The sequence below is a fragment of the Neovison vison genome, chromosome 3, assembly GCF_020171115.1.
Source record: "Neovison vison isolate M4711 chromosome 3, ASM_NN_V1, whole genome shotgun sequence".
NCBI classification, from domain to species: domain Eukaryota; kingdom Metazoa; phylum Chordata; class Mammalia; order Carnivora; family Mustelidae; genus Neogale; species Neogale vison.
In genome coordinates, this window is record NC_058093.1 from 159,495,420 (window position 1) to 159,522,927 (window position 27,508).

The following is a 27,508-nucleotide window of genomic DNA, read 5'->3' on the forward strand; positions in this document are numbered from 1 at the left end:
TGGCAGGAGACCTCGCCGCAGTGCTCAGCGAAGGCCCAGGACACACAGCATGCACACACAAAACAGCAGCCAGCAGGCAGAACACGCAGGGTGAGACACTAACCCAACAGAAGTAAGCAGCATCTTTCTCGCCACTTGGAGGTCTGATTGGATTATGCCAAGAAATAAATACATCCAGGTCAAGGTTAATGAGTACCTTAGCCACTGTGGAGATCCAGGCCCAGTGTTTACCATTTCCACTTTATTTCCTAAAGCTGGAAAGCCTAACTCTAGTTTGATCAAGGATGCCTCCAGGATCAGGTCATATAGAAAAAAGACCATAGAGCAATAAACCACCATTTACCTGTGGAAGTTCCAGCCCCAGGTAAAGAGAGCACAAGGTCAAGAGGGATGCTTTGAAGGTTGCTCTCTCTGGCCAGACTCTTCCATCTGGTTGGAGGGGCTGTACCACAAGAGTAGCTGAGGGCAGATGGGTTTGTGTGGGCAGGACAGACCACTGTACATGTAAGCTCATAGAGAGCCAGACCAGTGGATTCACTGAGGGGCTACAGGATCTCTTGTGGCTGGTTTTCAACCTACGATGGGACTATCAACCAAGCTTCCTTCCTCCCTAGAGCACCCTTGGGTATCATTACCCCCAGGCATGGCAGCTCCCCATTGGTGAGGGGCTCTGGCTAATGATCACCCTTCTCCCCCGGTGTTCGGACAAGGGTGGCTCACTCTTTGTGACCAGGTCATTCTTTTTCTCTCTCCACACCCGCGCCCTGCTGGCTTCTCCCCAGCCATTTCCAAAGCAAGGAAACAAATCACTAGTTTGTCCGATCAGAGAGGATCCCATGGCTCTTGGGAATGGCAGGCATCTCAGCGTATCAAACGGACCCCTTTTTTGTGCACTGGTGGCTTGGAGAAAGAGGCTGAGCCGCAAAAAATTCCATTGATTTTGAAGTTTGCAAGAAAGAGGTTTCACCCTAAGTTATCCAAAATTTCTTTGATCTTGCTCATTTATGGAAAAAACAGTAAAATTGTCAATTTGCAGTGGTAATCAGTTAAACAAAAAAAATCAACTTTAGAATTATTTTTGAATTTTAGAAAATGAAATTACTGGTGATTACTTTTTCTTTTTTATAAACACATCAATCTTCAAAAATACCTATAAAATTAAAAATATCTGCAGGATGCCTGTATCTGTTAACATTGCCTGAAGGCAGAGAGAACGCATCCTCGGGGCACCTGGGTGGCTCAGTGGGTTAAGCCTCTGCCTTCAGCTCAGGTCATGATCTCCAGGTCCTGGGATAAAGCCCCACATCGGGCTCTCTGCTCGGCGGGGAGCCTGCTTCCTCCTCTCTCTCTCTCTCTGCCTACCCCTCTGCCTACTTGTGATCTCTGTCTGTCAAATAAATAAAAATCTTTAAAAAAAAAAAAAAGAAAAAGAAAAACAAAGAAAGAATGCATCCTTGGAAGGTATGAGCAGAGGACAGTAAACTCCCTCGAAAGCCTGTAGAATGAGAGTACTTATTCTCAGAGTGAAAACAGATCATGGGAAATTCTTCTGGGCTGCATGGGGTGAAAAGCAGTCCTGTCCACTTGGATCAAAAACAAACCCGCATCAATAACACAGTAGTTGCCCACACTCTTTAGCCGCTATTATATTGGTAGAATCTACAGGAGGAAGGGGACACATGGAATTATCCTTCCTACACTGCTGAAAGGGTTAGTAATGTTCTCTGAGCAGACGTGAACCTCCTTCCGGTTGGTGTCCATCTAAGCAAACACTAATGAGGGAGGGAACAGCAGGGAGAAAACCAGCTACGTGATTTGTGATTTTTCCCACAAAGCAAGGTCAAGAAGGGAAAGTGCAGCCCTCTAACGAACACGTGCTCAGTTATTTCTACACACCTAGGCACTCTGTGGCTCTGTGTTCAGCGTGAGGATTGGCAGTGGGAGCCAGTGAGGAAGGGAGATTTCTGAAAGGTGGCTGCAATCTCTCTACCAGGAAGGGCCCTCAGGCTGTTAGTGGGAGCCTGGGAGGGTCCAGGCTCAGTACCTGTCCTTGCCCTGACAGGGGGCGTCATCCTCTCTCTCCTCCTCTGAATTGGGCTCCGTGACTGGCTCCTCTTCCTCCTCCTCTTCCCTGAGACAAGGGCAAGAACAGAGAAACGCAGGGACACGAGATGGAAAAGCGAGATAAGCGTTACAAACAGAAGACAGAGCAAAACCGTAAGCAAAACACTGCAGCTGGCCGAAATGAAAAGAACGCACTCAGTCTGTCAGGAGAGAGGAGACAGTTCAGAGATGAGGAAATCTGAGTGTGGGTAGAGATCCAATAAGCCAGCGCGGGCCAAGCTTCTCTGTCCGGTTGGCTGGAGGCCCCGCCCTGCAGCCCTCCCCGACCACACGGCCTCGGGCAGGCCCCTCCTCCGCACAGAATCCAGTGGTGAGTGTTCTTGGCCTGGTCCCAGCTCCTGCAGAAAGCCAGAGTCCTCACTTCACCGCACTCCTCTGGGCTAGAAACCACGGAGGGTCAGGCCGATCTGGCACTTACCTCCACAGGAGACACAGTTTTTACCTTCTACTCTCTGGCCCCCAGGACACGTGGTGCAGGGGCTGAGCCTCTGCCACCTCAAGGGTGGGCACAGGGTCCTGATGGGGTCAGTGATGTCACCCCTGAGATTTCTCCTGGTGCCTCCCAGGACAAATAACCGTACGGGCCCCCAAAGTGTGTAGCTGCGAGTGGTGGACAGCTGCCTGTCACCAAAGCCGACCCAAGGACAGCAGAGGTGGGGGGTCGGGGGTTGCAGGTAGCCACCCCGTGACAGTTTTAACACTCGGACCCAGTACTTCTGAAGCTCTACCCTCGCTGTTCACTAACGGAAGATAATAAATTCAAACTTGCGCTTAAGACAGTTTAATTAGGGTTTTGTCCTTGAAGCTACATGAGTACAGACTTTGATAACCAAATCATTACAACCTCCTCTGGGCTCTGAGCCTGGTCCACACTGACTCACGTCACTCTCCACACGGAACCTCTAGCCCAGGCCCTGCGGATTTCTCCGTCCCTTGCGTTCTTAACTTCGGTGATGCTCACCTTTTCTCACATCGGCCCTCATGCTCTGGACCTCACCATCATACAGAACCAGTCCACCTTGGAAAACATACATCTAAACTTCCTACCGCACCCTGACCCCAAACTCTCACTCACCTCCATCTCTCATTCCCCTCCCCCCTCCAGGGCTCCACTGCCATCTCCTTGTGTCCCTCCTCTACCTTCTCAACGTGGCTAGTGCTTTCATGCCTTCAGTCCTCACGAAGCCACCATACCCACCCCAGGCAACATTTTGCCAAGATCTTTAACTCTTTTACCCCCACTGTCCTTCCCCTGTGCTTTCTCTTCTTACTGAAGTATCAAGTACATTCAGTATAGTAAACAAATCACTGACGTTTCACAAAATAAACACATCCCCATAACCAGGACTCCCTCGATGCTCCCTTCCAATTGCTTCCCTTCCCTACCTCACTTCAAACAGCAGAGATTAGCCTGGTGGGTTTTCCTCTGGCTAGAAGGACTCATGTCCAGCTTCTTTTCTTCAACATAACATTTGTGGGATTCATCTATGTTCTTATATGACACTGAAAATCATACTTGTTCGTTGTTATATAATATTACCTTGTATGACTAGACCACAATTTAGTTATCACCCATTCTACTGTTGATGATAACTGGGCACTTTTCAGTTTGAGGTTATTTTGAATAGGGCTATTACGAGCATAGCAGTATATGTCTTTCATTGACTATATATTTATATTACTAGGCAGTATGCATACAGGAATGGCATTTCTGCATCATTTATGCTTGGGTTCATCTTTGTTAGAGCATGTTAAACAGTTTTTTAAAATGCATATCCCCATTAGTAGTATATATGCATCCTGGCTGTCTCACATCCTGGCCAAAATTTGGCAGGTTTTGTCTATTTCATTTTAGTCATTTAATCTTTGTGTAGCTTTTAGAGGGATATGTAAGAGGATACCATTAAGACCTTGGTGTAGGCAAAAAAAATTTAAAACAGGACACAAAGGGCACTGACTATCAAAAAACAAAACAAAACAAACAAACAAAAAAAAAAACAAGAGAGAGAGAAATAGGACTTCTTTAAGATTAAGAACTTGGGGGTCCCCTGGGTGGTTCATTCAGTTAAGCATCTGCCTTGGGCTCAGGTCATGATCCCAGGGTCCTGGGATGGAGCCCCACATCGGGTTCCCTGCTCATGGGGAAACCTGCTTCTCCCTCTCTCCCACTGCTTGTGCTCTCTCTCTTGCTGTGTCTCTCCCTCTCAAATAAATAAAATCTTTAAAAAAAAAAAAGATTAAGAACTTAATGTGTTGCAAGAATCTTTTCCCTCTCTGGATTGCCTTTGGATTCATTTCATGGTGTTTTCTAGTAAATGAAGGTTCTTCTCATTTCTACTAGAATTTTGAATCAGGCTGTCAGTTTCCATAAAAACCCTGCTGGGCTACTGCTTGGGATTATATTAAATTTATGTACAAATTTGCAGAACTGACATCTATATATTGAGTCTTTCAAACCATGGTCTGGTATAGTCTTTATTTAGATCTAATTTTATTGCAACCATCTTTACTCTCTCTTAATAGTGTGGTAATTTTTCAGTATAAATCTTACATACCTTTTGTTAAATGTATTTCTAGGTATAAATTTTTATCATTTATCAACTTCTACACTTGATATTAGCCAAAAGGCCAAGAAGCGATATCATTTATCAATTTCTAAACTTCATTTTTCTATTTGTTGATATGACTTTTTAAAAACAATTTACCTTGTATCTAGCAACTTTTCCATATTTATTGACTGTAATATATCTTATGTAGATTCTTTTAGACTTCCTATGTAGACAATCATATCATCTGTAAGTAATGACAGTTGTGGTTATTGCTTTCAAATTCTCATATCTTTCTTCCCTTATTACCCTGGCTATGAACTCCAATGAGATTAAATTGAAGTGATGAATTTAAGTATTCCTTTATTTTTCCAAATATCAGAGGAATGTATGAGGTTTGCCATAGTTTTGTGTAGACATTTTTTTGTAAGATTAAAGTTTCCTTATTTTCCAAGAATTTTTATCATAAATGAATATTAAATTCTGTCAAATGTGTTTTTTCCATTTAAAAAGATAATCCAATGATTTCCCCTTTTTCCCATTAACAGTGAATTACAGAGACTACTTTTTTAAAATATTAAACCAAACTTGTATGCCAGGGAAAAAAAACCAAACCCTACTTTGTCATATTATTCCTTTTATATACAGCTGGGTTCTATTTGTTAATATTTTCACCTACATCTGCAAAAATTGATCTGTAAATTCTCTTTCTTATAATATATGTGTCAGGTTTTGGAGTCAGAGTCATGCAAGCCTCATAAAGAATTACTTAGGAGAGCGAGGGTTACAACTGTAGAACTAAGGAAGAACGGATGGGATCTGAAATAGTTGAAAGAGAAAAGCATTGGCAAAACCCAATGATTCCACGCCCCAGACCTGGAGGGAAGGTGCCTGTGTCACAAACAAGGAGGCCAATGGATCGCGGAGGGCCACGTTCCTCCTGTAACGCCACCAGACGTAAACTCACACACCTTGTCTGTCCTTCTGGGCCCAGTACAGCTTTCACTCACACATCACCCCTTATCAGCCTTACTCTTTTTTTCTCCCGCCTGCTCCAGCAGCAGCCCGGATAAAAACTGTTCCCTCGGCCTGCAGCCTGATGCCACCACCTTCACTCGGCTGCAGTTGGAATTTACAGATGCCATTACTTCTAGTCTATCGAGAACGCCCTCTACCCTGACAGCATCACTGACAATATCACCACTGCCTTTTGGGCCCTATCAGGGAATCCCTAACATTTTGCACTGAGGGGCTCTCAGAACTCTGCTTGAAGCCCCCAGAAAGAGAACACAGTAGTCTGTAAAGCATTCTACACCATTGACAGACAGCAACTTGCTTCCACCTCTAACTTCTGCTTTGCACACTCTTTCTGATCCCCCTCTCTTCTGCGCAGTTGCCCCACAGACGTCTGGAGATCACTATCCTAACCTACATCCCAAATTCTATCCAATTTGGGCTCAACATCTACAGATCCTGCACCAAACTGTCACATGACTTGTGTGTCCCATAGCTTTACTCTCATGAGAGGTGGGACAGGACCGATGGCAGGCAGCACAATGACCTACTTGGAGGGCCCACTTCCAGGGCACTCTATAGTCAAGGTACTGGCCTTGCCCTATAATCCAAATAGATGGAGAAAGAAGTACTCTCTCGGTGTAGATGGAGAAAGAAGTACTCTTTTGATGCTTGATGTTAGTTTCAGCCCATGATGAATTAGTCAAACAGAATTTTTTACATTGATAAGATTTAGGATGAAGAATTAGTTCAGACAATTTTGATTTTCCCCTAGCTGAATTTTCCCTTAAAAACAAGTAGAACTTGTTTTTGTCTACATTCATGCAGAAAGAATTCTGGGTCTCTGATCTTTGTCTTTCAAATATCAAGAGGGTTATTTATTTATTTATTTATTTATTTATTTATAATGATAAAAGAGTTACTCCACTGCAGAGGTCTACTCTGAGCCCAACAGGCAATTTCCTTTTTATACCACAGGCGATCTCACACTGGAGGCCACCCTCTCCCCATTAGAAAAGAGACCCAGAGGCCCACAGTCTGACCAAGTCAGCAGGGCGTAGCTTCCTTCAAAGCCAACTTTACTTTCCCAATTTGGATCTCAGCCTGATGTCACATTTCTTAGGCTTCTAAAGACAAAAAGGAAAATGAAAGTTTCTGAACATTTGAAAAGTACAAAAACACATTTAAAATATATTCTAAGACCAAAACACTATGGGTGAGGAAAAGTCAAGCAATGAATTCAAAGAATGCATTTCAGTACATCTAATAGACATACTCATATCAAAATCTACAAAGACATATTTTAAAAATAAAAACACAACAATAAAATTGGGCAAAATACATGATCGTGGCCAGTAAATATCTAAAAAGAGATATTTTAACCTATTGATCAGTAAATATAAATCAAGACCACAATGAGATACCATCTTATCTCTGCTTGGAAAGATTAAGAAGTCTGGTGACAGCAAGAGCGGAAGGGAATGTAGGTCAGCTGACCCATGTATTGCTGACAGGAGTGTGAACCGCTATGATCATTTGGGCAAAGTAACTGAGGCTATCATGGGAAGTCAAACACCCGTATCGTGACCCAGCAACGCCATTGCTAGATGGCATCTCTATATCCCAGAGCAGTGGTTCTGAACTGGGTTGATTCAGTCCCCACCAGAGACATTTGTCAATGGAAATACTTTGAGTTGTCACAGCTGTGGAAGGGGTGCTGTCGTCACCTAGCAGGTAGAGGTCAAGGATGCTGCTAAACATCCTGCAACGTGCAGGACAACAAAGAAGAATTCAATCCAAAATGTCAGCAGTGCCAAGATTGAGAAACCCTCCCTAGAGATACCAAAACACTCATGCACCAAGATAGGAGTCTAAAAATATTCTCAGCAGCCCTGCTGGTTATTGCCAAGGAATGGAAACAACCCAAACACTCAGCAAACGCTCACCAGCAAGAAAAATGATAAACAGATCAAGGTAGAGTCCAAGCGGTGAAAAATAGATGGCGGTCAGCTTCACGTGATGACACGGATGAACGTTAGATACATCCAACGTGGAGGAAGGACGTGTAAGAAGGACCATACCATAGGATACACTTTCTAAAAGCTCAAAACCACAAAATTGCATAATGGGTTTAGTTAGACAAATGTGTTTGATAACATCATAAAACAACAAACCCATAAGGACAACAATAAATCATATTTGAGAATGTTGGTTATCCAGGCACAGAGATGAGAAACATGGAAGCACATGGCTAAGTGTAAGGGGAAATTCTCTGTTTTTTGTTTTTTAGCAATACCATATTCTCATTGATTTTTTTTATACCAATAGGTAAATTTTATATAAAAACAAATGAGGGGGCCACACATGGACCCACAATGATGATACACATAAACCAAGGATTATGATTGATCCAACACTGTTCCCCTGGGATTTTTAAAACAGGTTTCTCTCAGAGCAGTTTTAGGGTCACAGAAGATGATACAGAGATTTCCCATAAGCAACAACTATTATTTTCAAAAGCCAAAAGGTCTGACTATGGGACAAGAGTGCTCTCTCCCTTTAGCCAACAATTACTTATTGAGCTTTTATTTTATGCAAGACTCTGGTTCCTGCCCTTGGAGTTTATAGGCCTGTGGGGGGGGGGCAGGGCATTATATGACTAATTGTGTCAGGAAGTATTCAGCTGGGGAGTGGAGGACTGACTGGTCTGGAAAGCAAGACTTCCACACAGTTATGCTACTGGAGCAGAACTCAGAAGGCTGAGGGGGAATTGAGCAGAGGAGAAGATGGGCGTTTGCACATGACATTGCCCTACTCAAACCTTAGGATTCAATCCAATTTGCCCAGCTAATGCTTTAAGGCCCTCTACCATCTCTATGACTTCACCTTTCACTATCCCTTCGTAATCTCCCTCTCCTGGTCTTAATCGGTCTATCGATCTATCCACCCAAAGCCTGGCTTATTCTGCAGGTCTCTCCGCAAAAGACATTTCCCTGCCTGGAGTGACTCCTCCAGCTGTCTCTCCAGCAGACCCAGTCCCCAGGGACACCCAGTAAATAGCTGCTGACCGTTGAAGTCCTTTGGCATTGTGGACCTAGCATGATACTCAGCACAGAAGCACCTTCTAAGGGTGGTCAAAGAAGAAGCCTGGCAAGAACTGAGACAGGGCTTTAGAGACCTCCCCATGCTGAGATAAGAAAGATGAGTCCAGAGAGGGCAAGATCACACAACCTGCCAGACAGAACCCTGCTCTCCTGATAGCTAGGCTAGTGTCCTTTCTACCACCAGCCTACCCCAGGAGACCAAAATCTAAACTGGTTTTATCGCTCTGTCATCACTGCACCGTCCTATGCAATGATCTCCTACACTTGCCTCTCAATCCTCCGCCCGCACAGCACAGACAGGATGATACACAACACACTGGAAGAATGGATGAAGCTGCTCACGGCCCCAGTTATCCCAGACCTGCCGGGGTACCTTGAGGAGCTCAACGTCTTGACCTAAGTATGACACTTGACATTGGTATAACATTTGTGGCAATTAATAGGAAAGCTCTGTCTTAGGTTTAGATAAAATGCATACATTTTACATGCTCCACTGAGTTCTGTAAAATGTGCATGACTTATCAAAATTAGATGAAAAAATATTTCATGGAAATGTTTTGTTAAATTTACGACAGAGAAAGCATCCCCTTGGCTCCGTTTGCATCAGTGTTAACGAATACTTAAACCCCTTCGGATTTGGCTTCGCAGTGACTCACACTTTCTGTTAACTTCAAGACTGTTTCTAGGTTGCCAAGGGCCAAGATGAGATGTGAAAACTTCTAATTAGTGATCTTAATCAGTAAAGACATATATCTGACAAATGAAGCAGTGATTTCATTCAAAAATAGTTTTATTGTCCACCAAATTTTTTAAAAAATTTCCCTTAAAAGATTTTTTGCCAGCCAAGAGAATGAAAAGACATTTAACTGAGCCCAGCTGTTGCTCTGATGTTTCCATGGTGAGAACCCAAAGTTAGACAGGAAAGTATTTATTGTCCCTGTAGCATGCAAAGTTTAGAAGGAATATAAAGCATGGGTCATGGATACCGAATATATCTAAGAGCTGAACTACTGGCCGGAATCTTAATGCATAAGCCATTATTTTGTTACTCTGTTTTAGAAGAAAATACTAATGGGTCCAACACATTCTTTCTGCTGAAAACATGGAGTAGTTGAATTCAAATTCAAACAGAATTTGAATCTACACAGTATAAACAGCAATAGGAAAAGATACATTAGCTAGGTTGTAGCTAATTCAGGTGTAAAGGTAATTCAGGTGCCAAGCAAATAAGTCTAATATTAACTATAGACAGTAGTGAGGCATCTCACTACTTTGTGTGTACTTTGATTTTGCGTTTAAAAAAAACTTTATTCTAAGCCACAGATTCTAGTAAATTGTGTTAAGTGTCCCTTAGAGATCTAGGCGAGTAGTGAAATTAGGATAAAGAGAGACTGGAATTCTCTATGAACTTGTAGGAATGGAAGGGATGCCAAGCCTCAGGCTGAGGTTCCAAGATAGTGGCCTCCAGAGGTGAAAACAGCCCTGCCTTGGGTCTGGCTTGGCTTCCTACTTACCTACTCATCTAACAAAGTGCAACAGGAGGATGGGAGCTTCCAGCTCTGGTGTTCTGTGACAGCTTAAGACACAAAATTGTGTGGGCATGAGACAAGTTCTCCCACTTCCAGAATTTGCAACTACTAGTCTAATCCATGTTTACTGGTCAAGCTTAATTTTAAATGTTTCATATAACGGCCCCTCCTATACACATCTGTTTTTCACAGATGGGAAGAGAAGTATACTAGGGAGTGAAAAACTTTAGTTATACAGCAGAGAAACAGGTTATGTGTGTCTTTAAGAGCCAGATATCGGGGGCACCTGGGTGGCTCAGTGGTTAAGCCGCTGCCTTCGGCTCAGGTCGCGGTCTCAGGGTCCTGGGATCGAGTCCCACATCGGGCTCTCTGCTTGGCGGGGAGCCTGCTTCCCTCTCTCTCTCTGCCTGCCTCTCTGCCTACTTGTGATCTCTCTCTGTCAAATAAATAAATAAAATCTTTAAAAAAAAAAAAAAGAGCCAGATATTGAATGCAACCACCACGAGGAACCCGGCGTGTTTCAGAGTCTGTGTGTAGTAATACCTTTCTACCTCATGACTCAGTTTGCTTCTAGAATTCTAATTGCCCTTTCACATGCTTTAGACGTGAACCCACCAGAGTCAACTCTTAATATGGTAATAAAGTACAGATAATTGACAGCTGGAGATAAACCTCCAATCTTATATTTCATCCAGGGTTTTTCTCCACAACCTCATTTTCTATTTTCTACCCCCTCAAGTCATGCCTCCAAATTACCAATAGTAACCACACGGACTTGTGTGGGAAGCATTTGCTTTCTACTTCGTTGGCCATCTGCTGGTGAAAATGCCGACAAAGAATGAATTGTTTTAAAAGGAGATAATAGGAAGAGAAAAAAAAGCAGCAAGGGGCCAGAATTGTCTACAAGGTCTATCACCAAAGGAACTGCACACAGGCCTCCAGTCCATGTGCTGCCCTACAAAGTCACACAGTCCCCATTGTGTCCCGGTGTGGGACTCAGCCTGGTCCAAGAGGGTGGGCCTGGGATATCTAGCAGTGAGGACTACTGATTATTTCTCCAGTGTGGGCCTCAAGTTCTCCACGGCCTAGAGCAACCTCCAGCTTAGTGATCCTCACCCTTGAGATACAGGATTTTAAAATGTTAATGCTCAGGTCCTACCTTTAGAAACTGTATTCCATCATTTTGAGGTGTAGACTGATCTCAGGTTATTTTCAGTGCTCCACAGGGTTGAGAACCAATGCCCAAGTCCAAAGTACCAATGTTTATAGGTAGTTCTGCATCAAAAGCTACACCCCCAGCATCCCAGTGCCCACTTCTCCTCACCTCCAATCTGATCCCCACCAGGAAGACGGGCATCTCCTCAGAGGTGCATGGCTAATCTTACACAGCAAATAACCACTGGACTCCATGCTCTGGTTCTCAAGGTCCCGCAGGACATAACCTGTTTGCTGTGCAACCTCGTCTTGTCTCCATGGCACCTGTGTCCCCAGTCTACCATTTACAACCCTATCTCTTGAGACCCCTCTTTGTTACCTAGGGGCATCAAGCCCTTCCCCACCTTTGCCACGGAACGTGGCATTCCCTCAGCCCAGGGAGTTCGTCTCGTCTTTCAAAATTCAGGCCAACGGCTTGAGGAGTCATCTTGGACCACTGCCATCCCACTATCCTTTTTTCTAAAGAACCTTTTAAAAATGAATATGTAATTCCAGGAATACATCCTTCCTTCAAAAAAGTTTAAGACTACCGATAAAAGTTAAGTTCCCTTTGATGAGAGATAACCACTGCTACAACACATCAGGTGGGTAAATTTCCAGATTAAAAGGAAATTGAAGCCTATATTGTCCTATAATCTTTTTATACAGCAACTGACACAGCAAGAATGTCAGTGCTTCTGGGATGCTACATTTCTTATAACTGCCGGTTGCATTCCATAATACGCCTCTTCCGTGTTTTCCTTCGATAGCCACTCCCCAGCTCTCCGCTCTTTTAAATGATAGTGTAATGAAATCCCTGCCCGTAGCTTTGTGCCCTTCTGCAAGTTCTCCTCAAGGGTGTATCCTTCTATCCCTATTACCCTCCACCGCACAGCCCTGTTTACTTCCCGCAAAAGCCCTCTTCCCACTACACACATTTATTGCTGTGCTGTTTGTATGCTCAGTGTTTGAGGCTTCATACGGCTCATGTTCCCCGTTGTACCTCAGAACCAACAATGTGGCAAATACAGGAATATAGGGACTGGATAAATAACGAAGGCATGAATAGGATTTTGCTTTCCTTCTGCCACAACCTCAAAGCAGTCAGCCTAATACCAAGGCTCATAAAATGTCGACATTGATAAGTCCATCCAGGTCAAGTCCCTCTGAAATGAGATGTTCAGGCCTGGGGCTCCCCAAGGGTTTGCTTCCCTGGGCACGAACCCTCTTCTAGGGGTTTGCTCACTGACTGACAGACACAACCTATCCATGTGAACCCAAGCCCCAGCCATGTTTTTACAAACACAAGGTACCTCATTTTTGCTTCCCTTCCCCCATTCCATGATCAAAATTATTTACCTTTCTATTTCAAAGGCAACTTTACAAAGCTTGACACTGGTGAAAAAAAAGAAAAAAAAATATGTTTTCCAGTATCTTCCCAAGGCCAGTAAGTCAGTATTGGTTTCCGCCTGGAAGCCTGCTGCTGACACGGGTCACCACATCCTCTGTTCCCCTCATACCCTGTCCCGTCCAACCTTGACGAGACAGATGCCTGCATGCAGCAGGCTCTGACCCGCCCACTTCCTTATGGGGACGCATCTCTAGCCATTTCTAATCTCATGTTTATAAAACCAGAACCACACATTTGTGGGGGCACCAAACCTCTCAGGAATGACATTATTTCTCTGGGGCGATGTGAATATCAAAGTTGAGTATTCCTAAATTGTGGCGTAAGTGCCTCTGAATTCCTGAGCTCTCCTGGAAGTACACTCTATTACAGTCATCGAACGGGATGTAGGCTGCAGATACTTGTCTCAGATGTGCCCAGTGTCCTTGAATTCTCCAGAGCACTCTCCAAGGGCAAGGCTGGCTTCCTTCTTGGCTGGGCTCTGCCTCTGCTCCGAGGAAAGCGGGATCCACTGGGGTGGAGGTGGATGCCCGTGCTCACTCATTTATTCTACTTACTTAATATACTCTCTGTGGGGCATTCTCATGCTAAGCGCTTTACTTGGTTTACTCCTTGAATTCTCCCACGAGCTGCGGAGGTTAGTACTAGTATTACTCCACTCACTGATGAGGAGCTGAGGCACAGAGTGGTTAAGGATTTTCCCTGGAGTCACACAGCTAAAACTCAAGCCGGGATCTGAATCCAAGTAGTCCATCTCTAGCACCCAAGCTCCTCACCACTGTGCTATGCTACCTCTGCTGTGATCGTTTCTCTGCGGGGTTGGTGGGAGGGTAAGACTTTTCTACGTAAAGACTGGAAGAAGCTATGAATCCTTCCTTCTTCCAGATTCTTTCCTGAACATCAGTGTCTCTTCTCACTGCATTCACGTGCATAGGGAGTCTCCTTTCGCTCATCCCACCAAGGCCCCATCCCACCAGGAGGAGACACAGTGCAGGGCACCATGAGACGTATTTGAACCACTGCTGGAGTCCATGTTAATTCTGGTCAGTTTCTGAACCAAACACATAACCTCATTCAGAAATAAAGATTTTTTTCAACGTGAATCTGAGCCCCTGTGACCATGGTCAGTGTGGTGAGCACGTGCTGTGAGATACCAATGCCATTAGCCCCGTCTCTCTCTCTCTCTCTCTCTCTCTCTCTTTGGGCCTGTCCCCTTCAATTTCCAAAAGGCTCCTTTACAAAATGCTTCAGCAGCTGCACCTCTGGCCACTCTTTCTTTTTTCACCAGGTCAGAGTTGACCTCTTCAACCTACATTTTTGGGGTCTTAGTTCCCTGTTCATTCAACCTTTATGAGTGAAGAGTCACCACCAAGCTTCCTCTGCAGACCCTTGTCAAGCAAAGGTAATCACATTCCTCCTTGCATGACCGGATCCAAACAGCTCACTCAGTAATCATCAGAAAGCCTCTGCTCCATTTCCAAAGGCATCCTGGGAATCACATGAGACAGAGAGAGGGAGAGAGAGAGAGGCTCACATCTTGAAGGACCACCCATGCCCTCACCCGCACAGACTACCAAGGAAAATCAAACTTCTCCAAAAAGGGCTTTGAACATCCACAACATGGAGGGGAAGGTGCACTTTATAGGAAATGTGGGGTTCGCACAGCACAAGGGAGAGCAGGTTGGACACTGCAAGAAAATTCCCAGAGCAAGTCAAAGATTTAATGGGAAATAAGAATCTTTCCTTCTCTTTGAAATGTGCTCGCTATGGCTCTCCCAGTAAAGGCTGTCTCTTCCTGAAACATCACACCAAGGCGGGCCACTCTGGCTTGAAAAATATTCACACTTGAAGACAATCGATTTCAAGGTTCATTGAGTTGGCAAGAAAGTGAGCTTCTCGGTTCCAGCACTTCACAAGATGACAAGCCCACACGTTGGTTTCCACAGCTTTATCCAGTCGTGCCTCCTCTCACTTGCTTTCTCCCCGGCTTATGGCATTTAAGCCTAGACGTCAACCATCACCTACAGGTACCTGAGTTCCAGAAACGTCTATATAGCTGGCTAGGGGAAGTTGTACTTGTGATCCACGGACACTCACACTTAATGCCCAAAGCCTGCAAAGTAGCCCGAGAGCCATCCCGTGCTGCTGGGCTAATGGCTGCCTGGGCATCACCCAAGACTCCTTTTTCTCACCATAAAATCCAGTCACCGTCCTCCAGATAATGCCCTCCCTGTCTCCTCAGCGGCTCCTACTCACCCCGGCCACGGCCCGAGTCAGGCTCTCTCCCGGACTGTTGCCACCTGCTCTCCGCTCTTCCAAACACACCCCTGCTCACACCTCACTTAAAAATTCACCGGTAGCTTTGCTCAGTTTAAAGGAGAAAATTTTGCCTATTTCTTCAGAACCCAGAAAGATTCCCAAATCCAATCCGGCAAAGCTCCAAATGTATACAAACATCAGTTGAATCAGTACGTTGTGCACAGGAATATAACACAGTAGCTCAATGATTCTTCACTTTAAAAAAAAGCAACGAAGTTCAAACCCCCAAGAAATCTGCAATCTAGTCATAGCAACATTTTAAGGAAACAGGGATCCTGCCCCAGAAATCAGAAGGAGTTTTACAAAAACTCCTCTTCCTCGGGCCTCAGTGTCTCTGCCTTTTCTAGGCTCTCCCCTCCTGCCCCCCCCTTACCGGCAATACTCAGGAAACCAGAAAGAGCCTCTTAGGCACCAGACGGTAACTCTGAACCCCTGGCTGGCTTTCAGTCACACTTACCTCACAAGGTCGCATCCCTTGTCGGCAAATCCCATTTAGAACAAATCATTTGCCGTGAGACGCACCTTCCCAGGTAGCCACTTGCCGCACACGGCACCAGCTGGGTTGTTAACCTGGCTGTTGTGTAATCCTCTAGCATGTTTATGCCAGGGCACAAAATCGTGTCTCCAGCTCGCATCCGTATTTATTTAACAATTACCTTCTTTAATAGAACAAAACCCAGGAAAGCTCCAGGGCATGGAGTGACGGTAGGAACAACAGTGAGCTAAGCACACGTCGGTGCTGCCTCTCTCTCTTAAATCACCCACCACCCTATTAAAGCAGCAGCATCATCCTGAGTTTACAGGGGAGAAGACGGAGGCCAAGCTTGGCAAGGAGGCACAGTCTGCCGCTGGGAAGACCGACCCTGTGCTCTCAGCCACCTCAGCTGCTGCTCCCTCCCTGCCCTTGGTCAAACCCTCCTCCCGGACCGAGTTGCAGATCTCATGGCTCAGCACCAATGACCCAACACCTACTCGTCTTACGCTCTTTGTCTGTCAATCCGCTGCTCACTGCTAACTGTTTCTGAGCAAGAGAGAGCTAGGGCTAGTCTGCTGTTTCTGTCACAGACCCTGCAACTAATCGGCCATGAATTCGGTGACCCCTGGCCATAGAGTCCTGTGGACAAGGTGTGAGACAGACCAGAGAGTGAGGCACTGCCCTAGAACTGGGCATCCAAACACGCCTCTTCCCATCAAAATATGGGAAGATGAGCTCACCCGCCCTGCTAATGTTTCCATAATTAGGCTCCCCTTTGCCCACTGGTTCCTGTGGCTGGTGGAAAGGAGCCAACACACCTTCCTACTTCTGCAGGAAAATAGAAAACAACTCCCTCTCCAATTGCCTCCCTCTTGCTCCCTCTCCGAGGCTCAGGCTCAAGGTTTGGCTCCTACACTGATACACACCAGGCATGAGCCCTGAAAAGGTGAGGACAGCCCAGCCTCTGAACATTGTTAACTGTGGCTTCCTCTCAACCAGATAAATTTCTGTTCCTATACCTTCCTTCCCTCCTTCCTCTATTTAAGATAGTTGTTATGCTTAGTTATGAAACTCAAGGAAGGCTCATTCCAGTGTTGAAACTCTTGCTCTGAACATTTTCAGAACTCCTTAGGAATCGTCTTCAGTGCCAGTGTTTGAAAAGAACAAGCAAATCAGTGTGATTACCTCAAGATCAAAATCTAACAGTGATTATAAACAATACAGCTCATTAGGATTCCCAAGTCACAGTAAATATTTGCTCTGAATTTTTGCTTGTTCAGCAAATCTGATTCATCCCCAAAACAGTTGTGACTGTTGAACACATTCTATAGGTTCAGAGCATGGTCCCAGGGCACTCTGGTTCTGAGCACATGCTCTGGGCTTGGAATGAATGGATTCCAACTCAGTCATGTCACCCAACACCTGTGAGATCTGGGGCCCATTCTTCAACCTCTGTGCCTCAGTTTCCTCACCTGTAAAGAGGGGAAGGGTCTACCACTCTCTTCATATAATTTATAATACATGCAAACTGCTCAACATGAGAGCGAGCACAAAGGCAGTGCTCCTTATGTGCTGTTCCTGGGGTCATGACGCATCTAGATAGTGAAGGAGAAAAGAGCCAAGCATCCTTCCCAGACAAAGGGGAGGCCGGTTAGGAGGAGGATCCACTCTCCTGAATAAGCATGCCGCCTTAAAGCTGCATAGGAAGAGACTAACGAATTGGACCCCCTAACAATATGTTTTATGCAGGCACCAAGAGACATCAGAAGTGAAAATATATTAATAGAAAAGGTAAAAATATTTGTGACAGAGTGGTCAGAAATGATTATCTATAATGTGTCAAGAATGCTTACCTTCTATCTGCTTTTTATTTGAATATTTCCATATGAAAATAGAGTAGCTGCTCATTAAAACGGATAAACCATTTAGGAGACAAATGAGCCAAGGATACAAACAGGCAACACTCAGGAAATTTCAACAGCCAGTGAAGCAATTAAAGATGAACCACCTCAATAGTAGTCAAAAAGTACACAGTGAGGGGCACCAGGGTGATTCAGTGGGTTAAGCCTCTGCCTTTGGCTCAGGTCATGGTCTCAGGGTCTTGGGATCAAGTCCCACATCAGGCTCTCTCCTCAGCGGGGAGCCTGCTTCCCCCTCTCTCTCTGCCTGCCTCTCTGCCTACTTGTGATCTCTCTCTGTCAAATAAATAAATAAAATCTTTTTTAAAAAAAAGTGTACAGTGAATTGCTGAGGCAATTTACTTTCCAGAAACACTGAACTTCTGAACAACTCCTCAAACATCCAGTGCTGATGATGGTATGAGAAAATGGTCAGTCACACGCAGAGGGTGGGACAGCAAAGTGGTATCACCTTTTTGAAGGCCAGCGGTATGATATCAATAGTAAAAATGTCAGGTCCTTTGATCTAGAATATCACCCTTAAGAATCTGTCCTAAAAGAAAGCCAACATATGTGTATAAACACATGTGTGTGTGCTTATTCCCAAAAGTTTAGTACTAGGAAAAAAATTGGTATCAAGACATAGCAAAATGAGTGAAGGCATCCTGTTTTTATAGTATACCCATATAACGGAACACTAAAGCAATAGCTTTTCTAAATGTGCTGACATAAAAATCTGGAAGTGGTAATATAAAAAGATGGCAATGTATATTTGATAGTTGCTTATTAACTGCCAAGTACCAAGGATATTTGTTTTATTTCTATGGAATCACAGGAAATTAAAAAAGTAGTTGAATAAAATGGTGAAGGACAGGGACTCTAGAGGCAGACCCCTTGAACTTAAAAACCAGTGCCACCATGAACTCTAAAATCAGTGCCACTGGCTGTGAGACTCTGGACAGTTCCCTTAACTCTCTCTGTCTCAGTTTCTCCTCCTGCCATGTGGAGATCCTAACAGCACCTAGCTTGTGGAGTAACGGTGAAAAAGCGCTTAGTACCCTGAAGCTCCCAGCATACAGCCTGGCAGATAAGCAGGTGCCCAGGAAAGGTGAGCTACTGTCACATCTGTTAATTGCCATTACGGTCCCCCTTTGTACCTACGGTCCAACTAGTTCTGTTTTACCCTGCATAGCCGATACTGCATCTTTACATCCTACATCATTTTTACTGGAAATCAGAGTGGCTATGTAGTCGGTGCCCCCTAGGTGCCAGGGGCCGTATCTAAGTTGACACATGGCTGTTAGTGGTGGAGCCAAGCACCTGCTCCCGAACGTCGGTACTCCCATCCCAGGTGGTGATGGGGGGGACTTGAGCGGACTGAGTGCTCCTCTGCCCTTCGGGATCTGCAGTCTGTTCCCCGCCAGCAGGTTCAGACTGAGCTCCCGACGCTAGGGTCCACACTCCGTCTCCACACTGTACCCAGCCTGACTCCTCCTCCCTACAGTGCAGGTGGCCTGTAGTCCATGTGGGCACCGTCCCCCTCCATTTCGCATGTTCTGGAACCTGCCAGAACCAGGCCACATCATGTCCCTGCAGCTTGCGGATCAGGTGTCTATTCAGTCAAACTACCATGTCTGGTCCCTCCAGCAGCAAGCTCAAGGCCTTGACCCCAACCCTAATCTCCCCCGTGGGCCTGTTGACTTTCTTATCACTTTCAATCTATTAGAATGCATACTCTGGTGCAACATATATTAAGATTTGGGTTTTTTATTTTTTCCTTATTTTTACCTCTCGTCTAACTTACCTAACAAAGGAGCAATTCTTGAATTCAATTTTTTTCATTTCTTGACCACTAGTCGATAACACCACCAGCCAAGAGGCGTGTGCCAACTGCTCCTTCCCCGTACTGAGTCCTCAGCCCCACTCGAACCTCTGGGAGCACTGGGTAGTCAGAGCGACCCCAGGGAGCTTGTCCTGTGTTTCTATTCCCCCAAATAGATTCCTGAGCCTGGCTGCAGAACAGCATGGCTTCCATGATAGAATCACGTAGAATCATGGCTCGATCTTGTCGCTTTGTAATAAAGCTTGCGTCACGTGCCATTTTGTCAATTTGGGGGAATGTGATAGATACGAAGCTGATTGGAACTGGGTTTACTGGGCATCTGGACTACTGAGAAAATCATGAGGTCGAGTCAAACCTTTGGTTGCCCCAGGGTTCAGAATAATGCCTACGAATTTGAAGTGTAAAACTTTGCTAAATGAGTTAAAACAAAAATGAGCAAAAAAGGGGCTCTACTTTCCGTAGGGTAGCCAAGAAATCTGAGAATTATATTCCCTGAATAAAGTCAACTCTGACCCATGCACATAAACGTTTGAAGGAAAATCCACCGAGCTCCATGTGCTTCTAAGGAAGACATCCCCTCCTTCCAATGGTCAACAGGCACCCTACCTTGGCATCATCCCAAGGAGGAATGGAAAATTACAACAAATGACTTTCTGTCTTTTAAGGTGGGGTTTCTCAGATTCAGCGCTACTGATACTTTGGACAGATAATTCTTGGTTGCAGAGGACTGTCCTGTGCCTTGCAGAATGTTCGGTAACACCCCTGGACTCACCCCACCAGGTGCCGATGGCACTCCGTGTGCCAAATATGGAAACCAAACATGGGTCTAGACGTGGCCAGATGTCCTGAGGGACGAAACCACAACCATAATGGAACACTGGGGCTGATTCTAGGCTGTTTCCACCTCCTGGAGCAGCCCCGCCTTTCCTGGGCTTACAGCCAGATCCCCTTCTCCTTGCTGGCTCTGCTTGTCCCCTCATCTAACTCATCTCCTGCCCTTTCCAATCCCCTCAACCATCCATGGTGCCTTGAGAACTTACAAGCAGCACTCAGTAAAATCCCCGATAGTCTCAATGTCTTTATGGACTATTCCTTGCTCCCAACCTGAACTTAGCACATTGTTCCCTACAGTCCTCTCCTACGGCATGATGGGCTCTTCCCGCACACCCCACAGACCCCTCTTTGCCAATTCCAGATCATTTTCCTCCCAATCTCCCTCTAGAAACCCAGTGCCTCAAAACAGAGGCTAGCCAAGGATAGCGTGGCGACCACATCGGGCTTACTGCCTATTTTTATAGAGTCTGTCTGCTAAGGATAGTTTTCAGATTTTTAAATGGTTGAAACACAAACCAGAAGAATATTTCATGACGTGGAAAATTCCAGTCTCGGTGTCCTTATACAAGTAAGCTCATCTGTTCACCTGTCTCTGGCTGCTTTTAGAAAGGCAGAATGCCACTGAATGTTGCAACACAGAAGGTCTGACCTGAAAAGCTTAACCTATGTACTACCTGGCCCCTGACAGAGAAAGCTTCCAGCCCCTGCCTTTGGGACACGTGGCAGCCTTCTGTGCCATCCGCTCCCAGCTGGTTGTCATCATCAACTACCTGCCAGGTCACTCTTCCATGTATATTAAAATACACACAAGGCTGAAGGCTGGATGACACAACTGTTAACATTAGTCACTGAATCAAGGTCAAAATTACCTCTGTGAGTTGGAAGGTTGTGTGGAAATCAGCCATTTTATATTATTAAGTCACATGCAATGTTCATTATCAGACTGACATACAGAGCAGGAAGAAGCCCTGGTGTGTGCTGACAGAGGGAAGAACCAGAATGAACAGGGAAACACTATGGGGAAATTTCATCCATGTAACAGAGTATCAAGCAATAATAGACCTAGAATATTGTGGAGTGCATTTAGATCAGAAGATCCTCCTTACAAACAGAAAAGTTCAGGGATAGAATGGGGTGCCCTAGAGAGGAGACGGTCTGAGCCCTAGAAGTACATAGGAAGGTCTCCTGCTCTAGGCTTTAAGACTTTTTTCTCCTAAGATTATATACTTGTAATTTAAACCAGAAATACTGGCTCTTTTGCTGATTCAGGCTAAAAATAATATTTTTTTTGGTAAAAAATGAAAGCACCAACATTTTCTTCCTTCCAGGGCAAAGACAGAAGTACAAAGATGAAGTTTTGTTTGTTTTGTTTTGTTTTTAGAAAGAATGAGAGAGCACACACAAGCACAGGAGGTATGAAGCAAGGGGCAGAGGGAGAGAGAGAATCTGAAGCAGGCTCCACGCCCAGCACAGAGCCCAATGCAGGGCTCAATCTCACAACCCTGAGATCATGACCTGAGACGAAAATTAAGAGTCAGGTGCTTAACTGACTGAGTTACTCAGGTGCCCCTTAAAGTATCTTTTGTGACTACATATGTCATGATGAGCTTTATCTTTACACTTACATTATGGATTTCGTTTTTGGAGCACCTGGGTGGCTCAGTGGGTTAAGCATGTGACTCTTGATTTCGGCTCAGGTCATGATCTCAGGGTATGGAGCATGGAGCCTGCTTAAGATTCTCTCTCTCCTTCTCCCTCTGTCCCTTCCCCCACCCCCCGCTACCCCTCGCACTAATGTGCTCTCTTTCAAAGAAAAAAAAAGATGCTTTTAGGTGACAGATGACCAATAACCATAAACTTATCCCTTATTTGATAAAGGCTGAGTGTAGAGTTCTATTTCTTAAGAAACCAAAGCAAACCAATCTGTGCTTTGAGTCTTAGTTCTTACTGGAATAAAGCACAGAGCCCAGCCGGAGACTTTGAAATTTTCTCCTTTTCATCTCTTAGAATTTTTATATTTATGTCAAAAAATATATCTACATAGGATGTAAATAAAATTTCTTCTCATTCAGTGACTAGGGTTAGAGATGGTGGGTTGGGAAGTGATTCTGCGTGATTTTGGACATTGAAAGGCAAGGGCCAAAGACTTGGGTTTAACCCACAACTCAGCGCCTTAGTTCTGGGCTCATCACAAGGCACGAAGCCCCTGTCTTCTCACTTGTAAAATGAGGATGAAGATGCTTGTCCTGCTAGACCTTACAGAGGACCACCGTGAGAATTTTGTATCACGTTAAAGGACCATTTGAGTGGAGAATGCCATATGCATTTAAGGGAGAACATGAACCTCTAACCTCTGACATATTCCTATCATCTTCCTTTCAGAGGTGCTGGCACTAGTTGGGTCAGAATTATAAAATCCAGTCTAAAATTCCTATGTGCTATATGCAAGGCATGTTGCTACAGGTCAGCAGGGAGCAGGGCCAGAATGCTCCCATAGATGAAGAGCGGTCTAGGTCAGGCACGCTTCTGTGTCTTTCAAGGTCTGTGGGTTGTCTCACACAATGAACTACTTGATTCTAACGTACCATTTGGAGGCACAGATGTGGAGCAGGTGACTAAGCTATGCACGCTGGGATCATTTCCCATTCGGCTTCTTGTCACCCTTTCCTTCCATCCCACTCCCACCGCTGCCAAAACTGTACTGTTGTTTTGGGGCCAGAGGGCAAAATCCCTCCAACAGGCTTCATGGATAAAGCCACCTCATAATCAATCTGTACAATGTTCTCTGTCTTTACAAGCGGGAAAGTGTGTTCTTCTCAAATAAACGCTATAAATTTACGTCGATGTACTCATTTCAGTAAAATGAAAATGCAGTCCTGCTTGAAAAGAATGAGACAAGAAGAGTGCAAATTGTCATGTGTAGCTTCCCGTGCCAGATCCCGCCAAGCCCCGCACCTTGAAACTGTCAACTATGCCCAGGATGGTCCACTCCGCTGCTGCTGTCCTTGCCAACTTGTCACAAGGCATGGCTGCCTGAGCTCACAACATGGGCACCTTTGACAAGTGTAACAGCAAGAAACAGACCAGGAATCTACATGACACAAGTCAGACAGAACAAGAGAACACCAAGTGCTGTGGATAAGGGCTCCAGAGGACTATCCTCAGCATCTGGGCTGGGTTTACATATAGATTTTCAGCCCACAGTACACACTTCTCTCCATGTTAGTTTCCAAAGCCACTAGCTAGCAGCAGTGCTGAAGAGAACATTACATGGTCTTTGAGCACTGTCTAAATTTCTTGAAGATCTTAGACCACAAGGGGCAACAACGTTTATGGCCGACCTTCTCATTCCTCAGTCTCTTTAGAAGTTTTCATCTTCCTTCCATTATAATAGAGGTTGTTCTACACAAACCCTTAGAAACAGAACAATCTATAGATGGATAATTATGTGCTAGAAAAGAATGTTAATACGGATGGGCTTGCACATCACTCTCGGACTCAGGTCCTCCTCTCCTTCTGTGACAGGAAGCACCCCAAGGCATGGCCAGCTCATCCTCCAGGGATCCGATGAGTGTCAGACTGCTCGGGGCATCTCTCAAGACGAGGGCGGGTGTTCCCTTAGGAAGGGACATAACTTGATCACTCTCTTAAGGGCACCTAACTTATTCTGAGTTATTTTCTACTTCAGGCAGCCTCATGACCTACATGTGGCTTCCACGTGGATTTCCATGATGACAGAAAATGCTGCAGCCAAATGATGTAAGCGGAGCTCCCATGTGCCAGCAGCAGGAGGGGACACACTGGCAAACCAGTGTACCAGGCCGTCCAGGTGGACCTGGCTGGCATGGACGGGTCCACAGAGCTCCATCATCCTCGTGAATGGACAGCATTCACTCGGGAAGACAGCTGTGGACCCAGAACCCAGAACAGCATGTCCATCCACTTGGCTGCCCTTCTGCCTTATAGAACCATTTCTAAGTTCCTATAGACTTTGTCAAAATTTATTACTTTGTGTGTGTGTGTGTGTGTGTGTGTGTATATAATTTCTCATGAGATCATCAACCTTTCTATTCCTTCCTATCTACCTTCCTCATTCTTACTTTCTCCCAGCCCAGATGTGAGCCTGAGGAGGGCAGAGATTATTCCTTATATCTTCACTGTATCAGAAAGCCCTGGCCTATAACAGATACGCAATAAAAGTGTTTGCTAAATGACTAAAAAAACAACGGCAATAGCATTTCCTGAAATCTACATATATATTTATGTATTATCTACTCCTATGACTATAAAGCACTGTATATGTACACATATGTTTCTATATTTTATCGATTTAATTCAAACAGGCTTACTCTATTTAACAAAAATCACCCTCAACTATGCATTGCTACAAGTATTTCAAAACTTAGGATCTTCCATTTTCAGGATGGCGCACAATTTGCTTCTACGTTGTTTTGTGTTTTGGATTCTCTTCCATTTGATAAAGCACAGATTTTCTGAACAGATATTAAACGAGATAGGACTATCAAAGCACAAATGTGTGAAGAAGAGCTCGTGCGGTTGGTAAGATCAAATCTATGCCTATCCCCAGGACCAACTTGCCAGGGGCACGTTCCAAGGGCCTCTGGGGGTGATGTTTTAAGGAAAGAGAAGAGGCGGGGAGCAAGTCCGCAGAGGCTGTGGGGCTGGCAAGGGGGCGGGGTGGTGGGTCCCTGCGGGGTTGTGACCCCTCCCACCTCTCCGGGGTCCTCCCTCACAAGGGCTGGGGGGATGCTTACTTTTCACAGTGCTCTCGTACTTGACTGTGCTTGAAGCCAGGAGCCGACTGGGAACAGGGACTGGTGGGGGCCGACAGGGGACTCTGGGTGTTCTGCAAGGAGTGCCTGCGGCTGCGCCTGCGGTCCAGGCCTCGCTGCTCGCCCGCGCCGCCGCTGCCGCCACCGGAGCACACGCTGGCCCTCCTGCGGTCCCGGCGCCCGCTGGGGGGCGGCTCGGCGCTCTCGTCACCATCCTCCAGCCGCAGTGCCACCTGAAAAAGCAGAGAGCAAGGTCAGGCGTGACAACCTCTCCGAGACCTTAGGTGTGATCTGCATTTCAGGCTCCCTCCAAGGAGACTTTCCATTCTTTCCATCCTGCTAACTCCGCTTCTCTATAAGATCTTCACAAACACAGGCGAGCCCGAGTGCAGTCTGCAAACTGAAAGAGGCTTGCCGCTGTCTACTTTCCCAGTCAAACGGGGAGGGAAAGGCCCACAGATATCCTGAGTAGGTCTGAAAAGGACTCTGTAACTAGACAGGCTCTTTACCCTGGAGCCCAGCACTGTCCTCTCCCAGGCTGCAGCTCTCCGGGCTCCCCCTTTGCTCTGCTCCGGTCCAGAAGGAAGGGTCCTGAAGCCCAGCCGCAGGGGGCCCTCCAGTGCCTGATCATTCCTGAGCTCGTTCCGACCCAGCACAGCAAGGATTCTGGCTGGAGGCGAAAGCCACCCGAGGCAGGTGAGCGGAGCTGGCCTCAGCAGGGGATCTGTCTCAGAGGGCCCTGCAACAGCACGGACTGTCTGAGGTCAGCGCCCCCCTCCCCCGGCACTGCAGCGAGGGGGCTACCCTCCCCACCCCCCGGCCTGGTCCCCAGAGTGCAGTTGGAGCCTGAAGTGACACGAGAGAGCCAACATAAGCTCGTCACAAAAATACGTACCAGAGATAGACCTCACCGCTCAAGCCGTCATTTTGTTTTAAATCTCCTCTTAAAAGTAACGCATATTTGGCCAGGAGAATAACCGCCTTACACTTGGCCACTTTGAACTTCCCGCGGGAACCCGAGCCAGCTGGCACCACACCCCCAGACCCCTGCCCTCCCCCGAAGGGTATTTTAGTCCTGCTCCTAGTTGGCACCCTCTGCGGAGGCGCAGCTCGGCCATCTCTTAATCTCGCTCCGTCCTGGGTCCTGCTCTACAGCAGCCTCGGTTTGGGGGCTGTCGCCGTCGGCCCGGGCTCTGCCGTGGCTCCCTCCTTACCCGTTCCCACTCTTCCCGGCCAGGGGTGATGCTCGCCCGCATCGCCACCTCCCGTAAGTGGGCTCTGTGCCCGCCCTCACTAAAACTGGAGAGCCGGCAGGGCACAAGCTGTGGCTGCCTATACCTCACCTGCATGCTGGAGTGCCGCTCTCCAGCCAGCTGAGACCCGCAGCTAATTAGTTGCCTTTTCTCCAGCTCGCCCCGGGAGGATATCAGTGCTGCATTTGTGGGACTGCCTTAAGAACAGCTTCTAGAGAGATGAGTTCCGTGGCTGGTACTCAATAAATAGGTCCATCCTTAACCAAGCAAGGCCGTCAGACGCAGGGGCCCAGGATGGACACAAATCCCCCCACCGCACAGAAGCGGCACGGCTGAACCCGTCCCAGCCAAGTCCAGAAGTGCAGTGTCTCTGACTCCACAACCGAGGAGTACCACGGTCCTGCACCCCCAGAGATGCCGGTTCTCCGGCCCTGCAGGAGCTGTTGGTCACATTTCACAGCTCAGTCCTGACAGGGGAGAGAACGGAGACCCAGACTGGCTGACCATGCAATATGGTTTTCATATCACCTGTCTGTAGAAAACCACAGTTAGTGCAAAATCAGGGGTTCCCCATGCCCCAGGTTTGGACCCCCGGACTCATCTAGCAAAGTGAGCTTGACTGTGTCAAGGCCAGGTTGACCACCCTCATCCCGGTTCCCAAGGATGTACATCTGGGACAGGTGGCCTGTTTCACAGGGGTGCACCACCCCCCGTCTTCCTCCCTTCTCCAGTTTCCTCTGGCTCCAGCTTTTGGGTAAGATCTATTGAGTGAAAACGCCATCTTTGTTCTGGATACGTTTTATAACACACTTTCAGGTATAGGAGGACAATTTAAGAATATTTTGACTCTTTAGTCTCCCAGAATTTACTAGTCAGACATAATTTTGGGAGGTTTGAGGTAACAATTGATAACAGTTCAGAAAAGATATGGTTATAAAATGTCATCGGAAAAAACTAAAGCAAAAGATCATTGGAAAGTCCGTTTCCTAGGGGTCGCCCCTCCAACACCACTGCAGGAGCTAAGAAAGAAACGGTGCATTTGGTTAATCACGTTTATCATCTCCGCATTAGCACTTTAAATGGCATTCTCTGAAGAAGTTGCAGAATGATGGTCTATCTAATGGAGGATGGCATTTTAAAATATTTCTAACCAATTGTTTTTCCCTCATTTTTT

The 27,508-nt window shown here is 46.0% G+C and overlaps 1 protein-coding gene across 6 annotated transcripts in view; it reads right to left on the bottom strand.

Moving 5' to 3' along the window:
• Window positions 1–27,508, bottom strand: part of FHOD3 (formin homology 2 domain containing 3) — a 456,738-nt gene that overhangs the window by 118,276 nt on the left and 310,954 nt on the right. For 5 of the 6 annotated variants that reach the window (XM_044243141.1, XM_044243140.1, XM_044243139.1 and 2 more), the window contains one exon: window positions 25,064–25,314. In XM_044243141.1, coding sequence (XP_044099076.1) covers window positions 25,064–25,314 — 251 coding nt within the window. Of the gene's footprint in view, window positions 1–2,044; window positions 2,132–19,100; window positions 19,110–25,063; window positions 25,315–27,508 lie in introns of all 6 variants that reach the window. The other variant, XM_044243143.1, reaches the window with a different exon arrangement.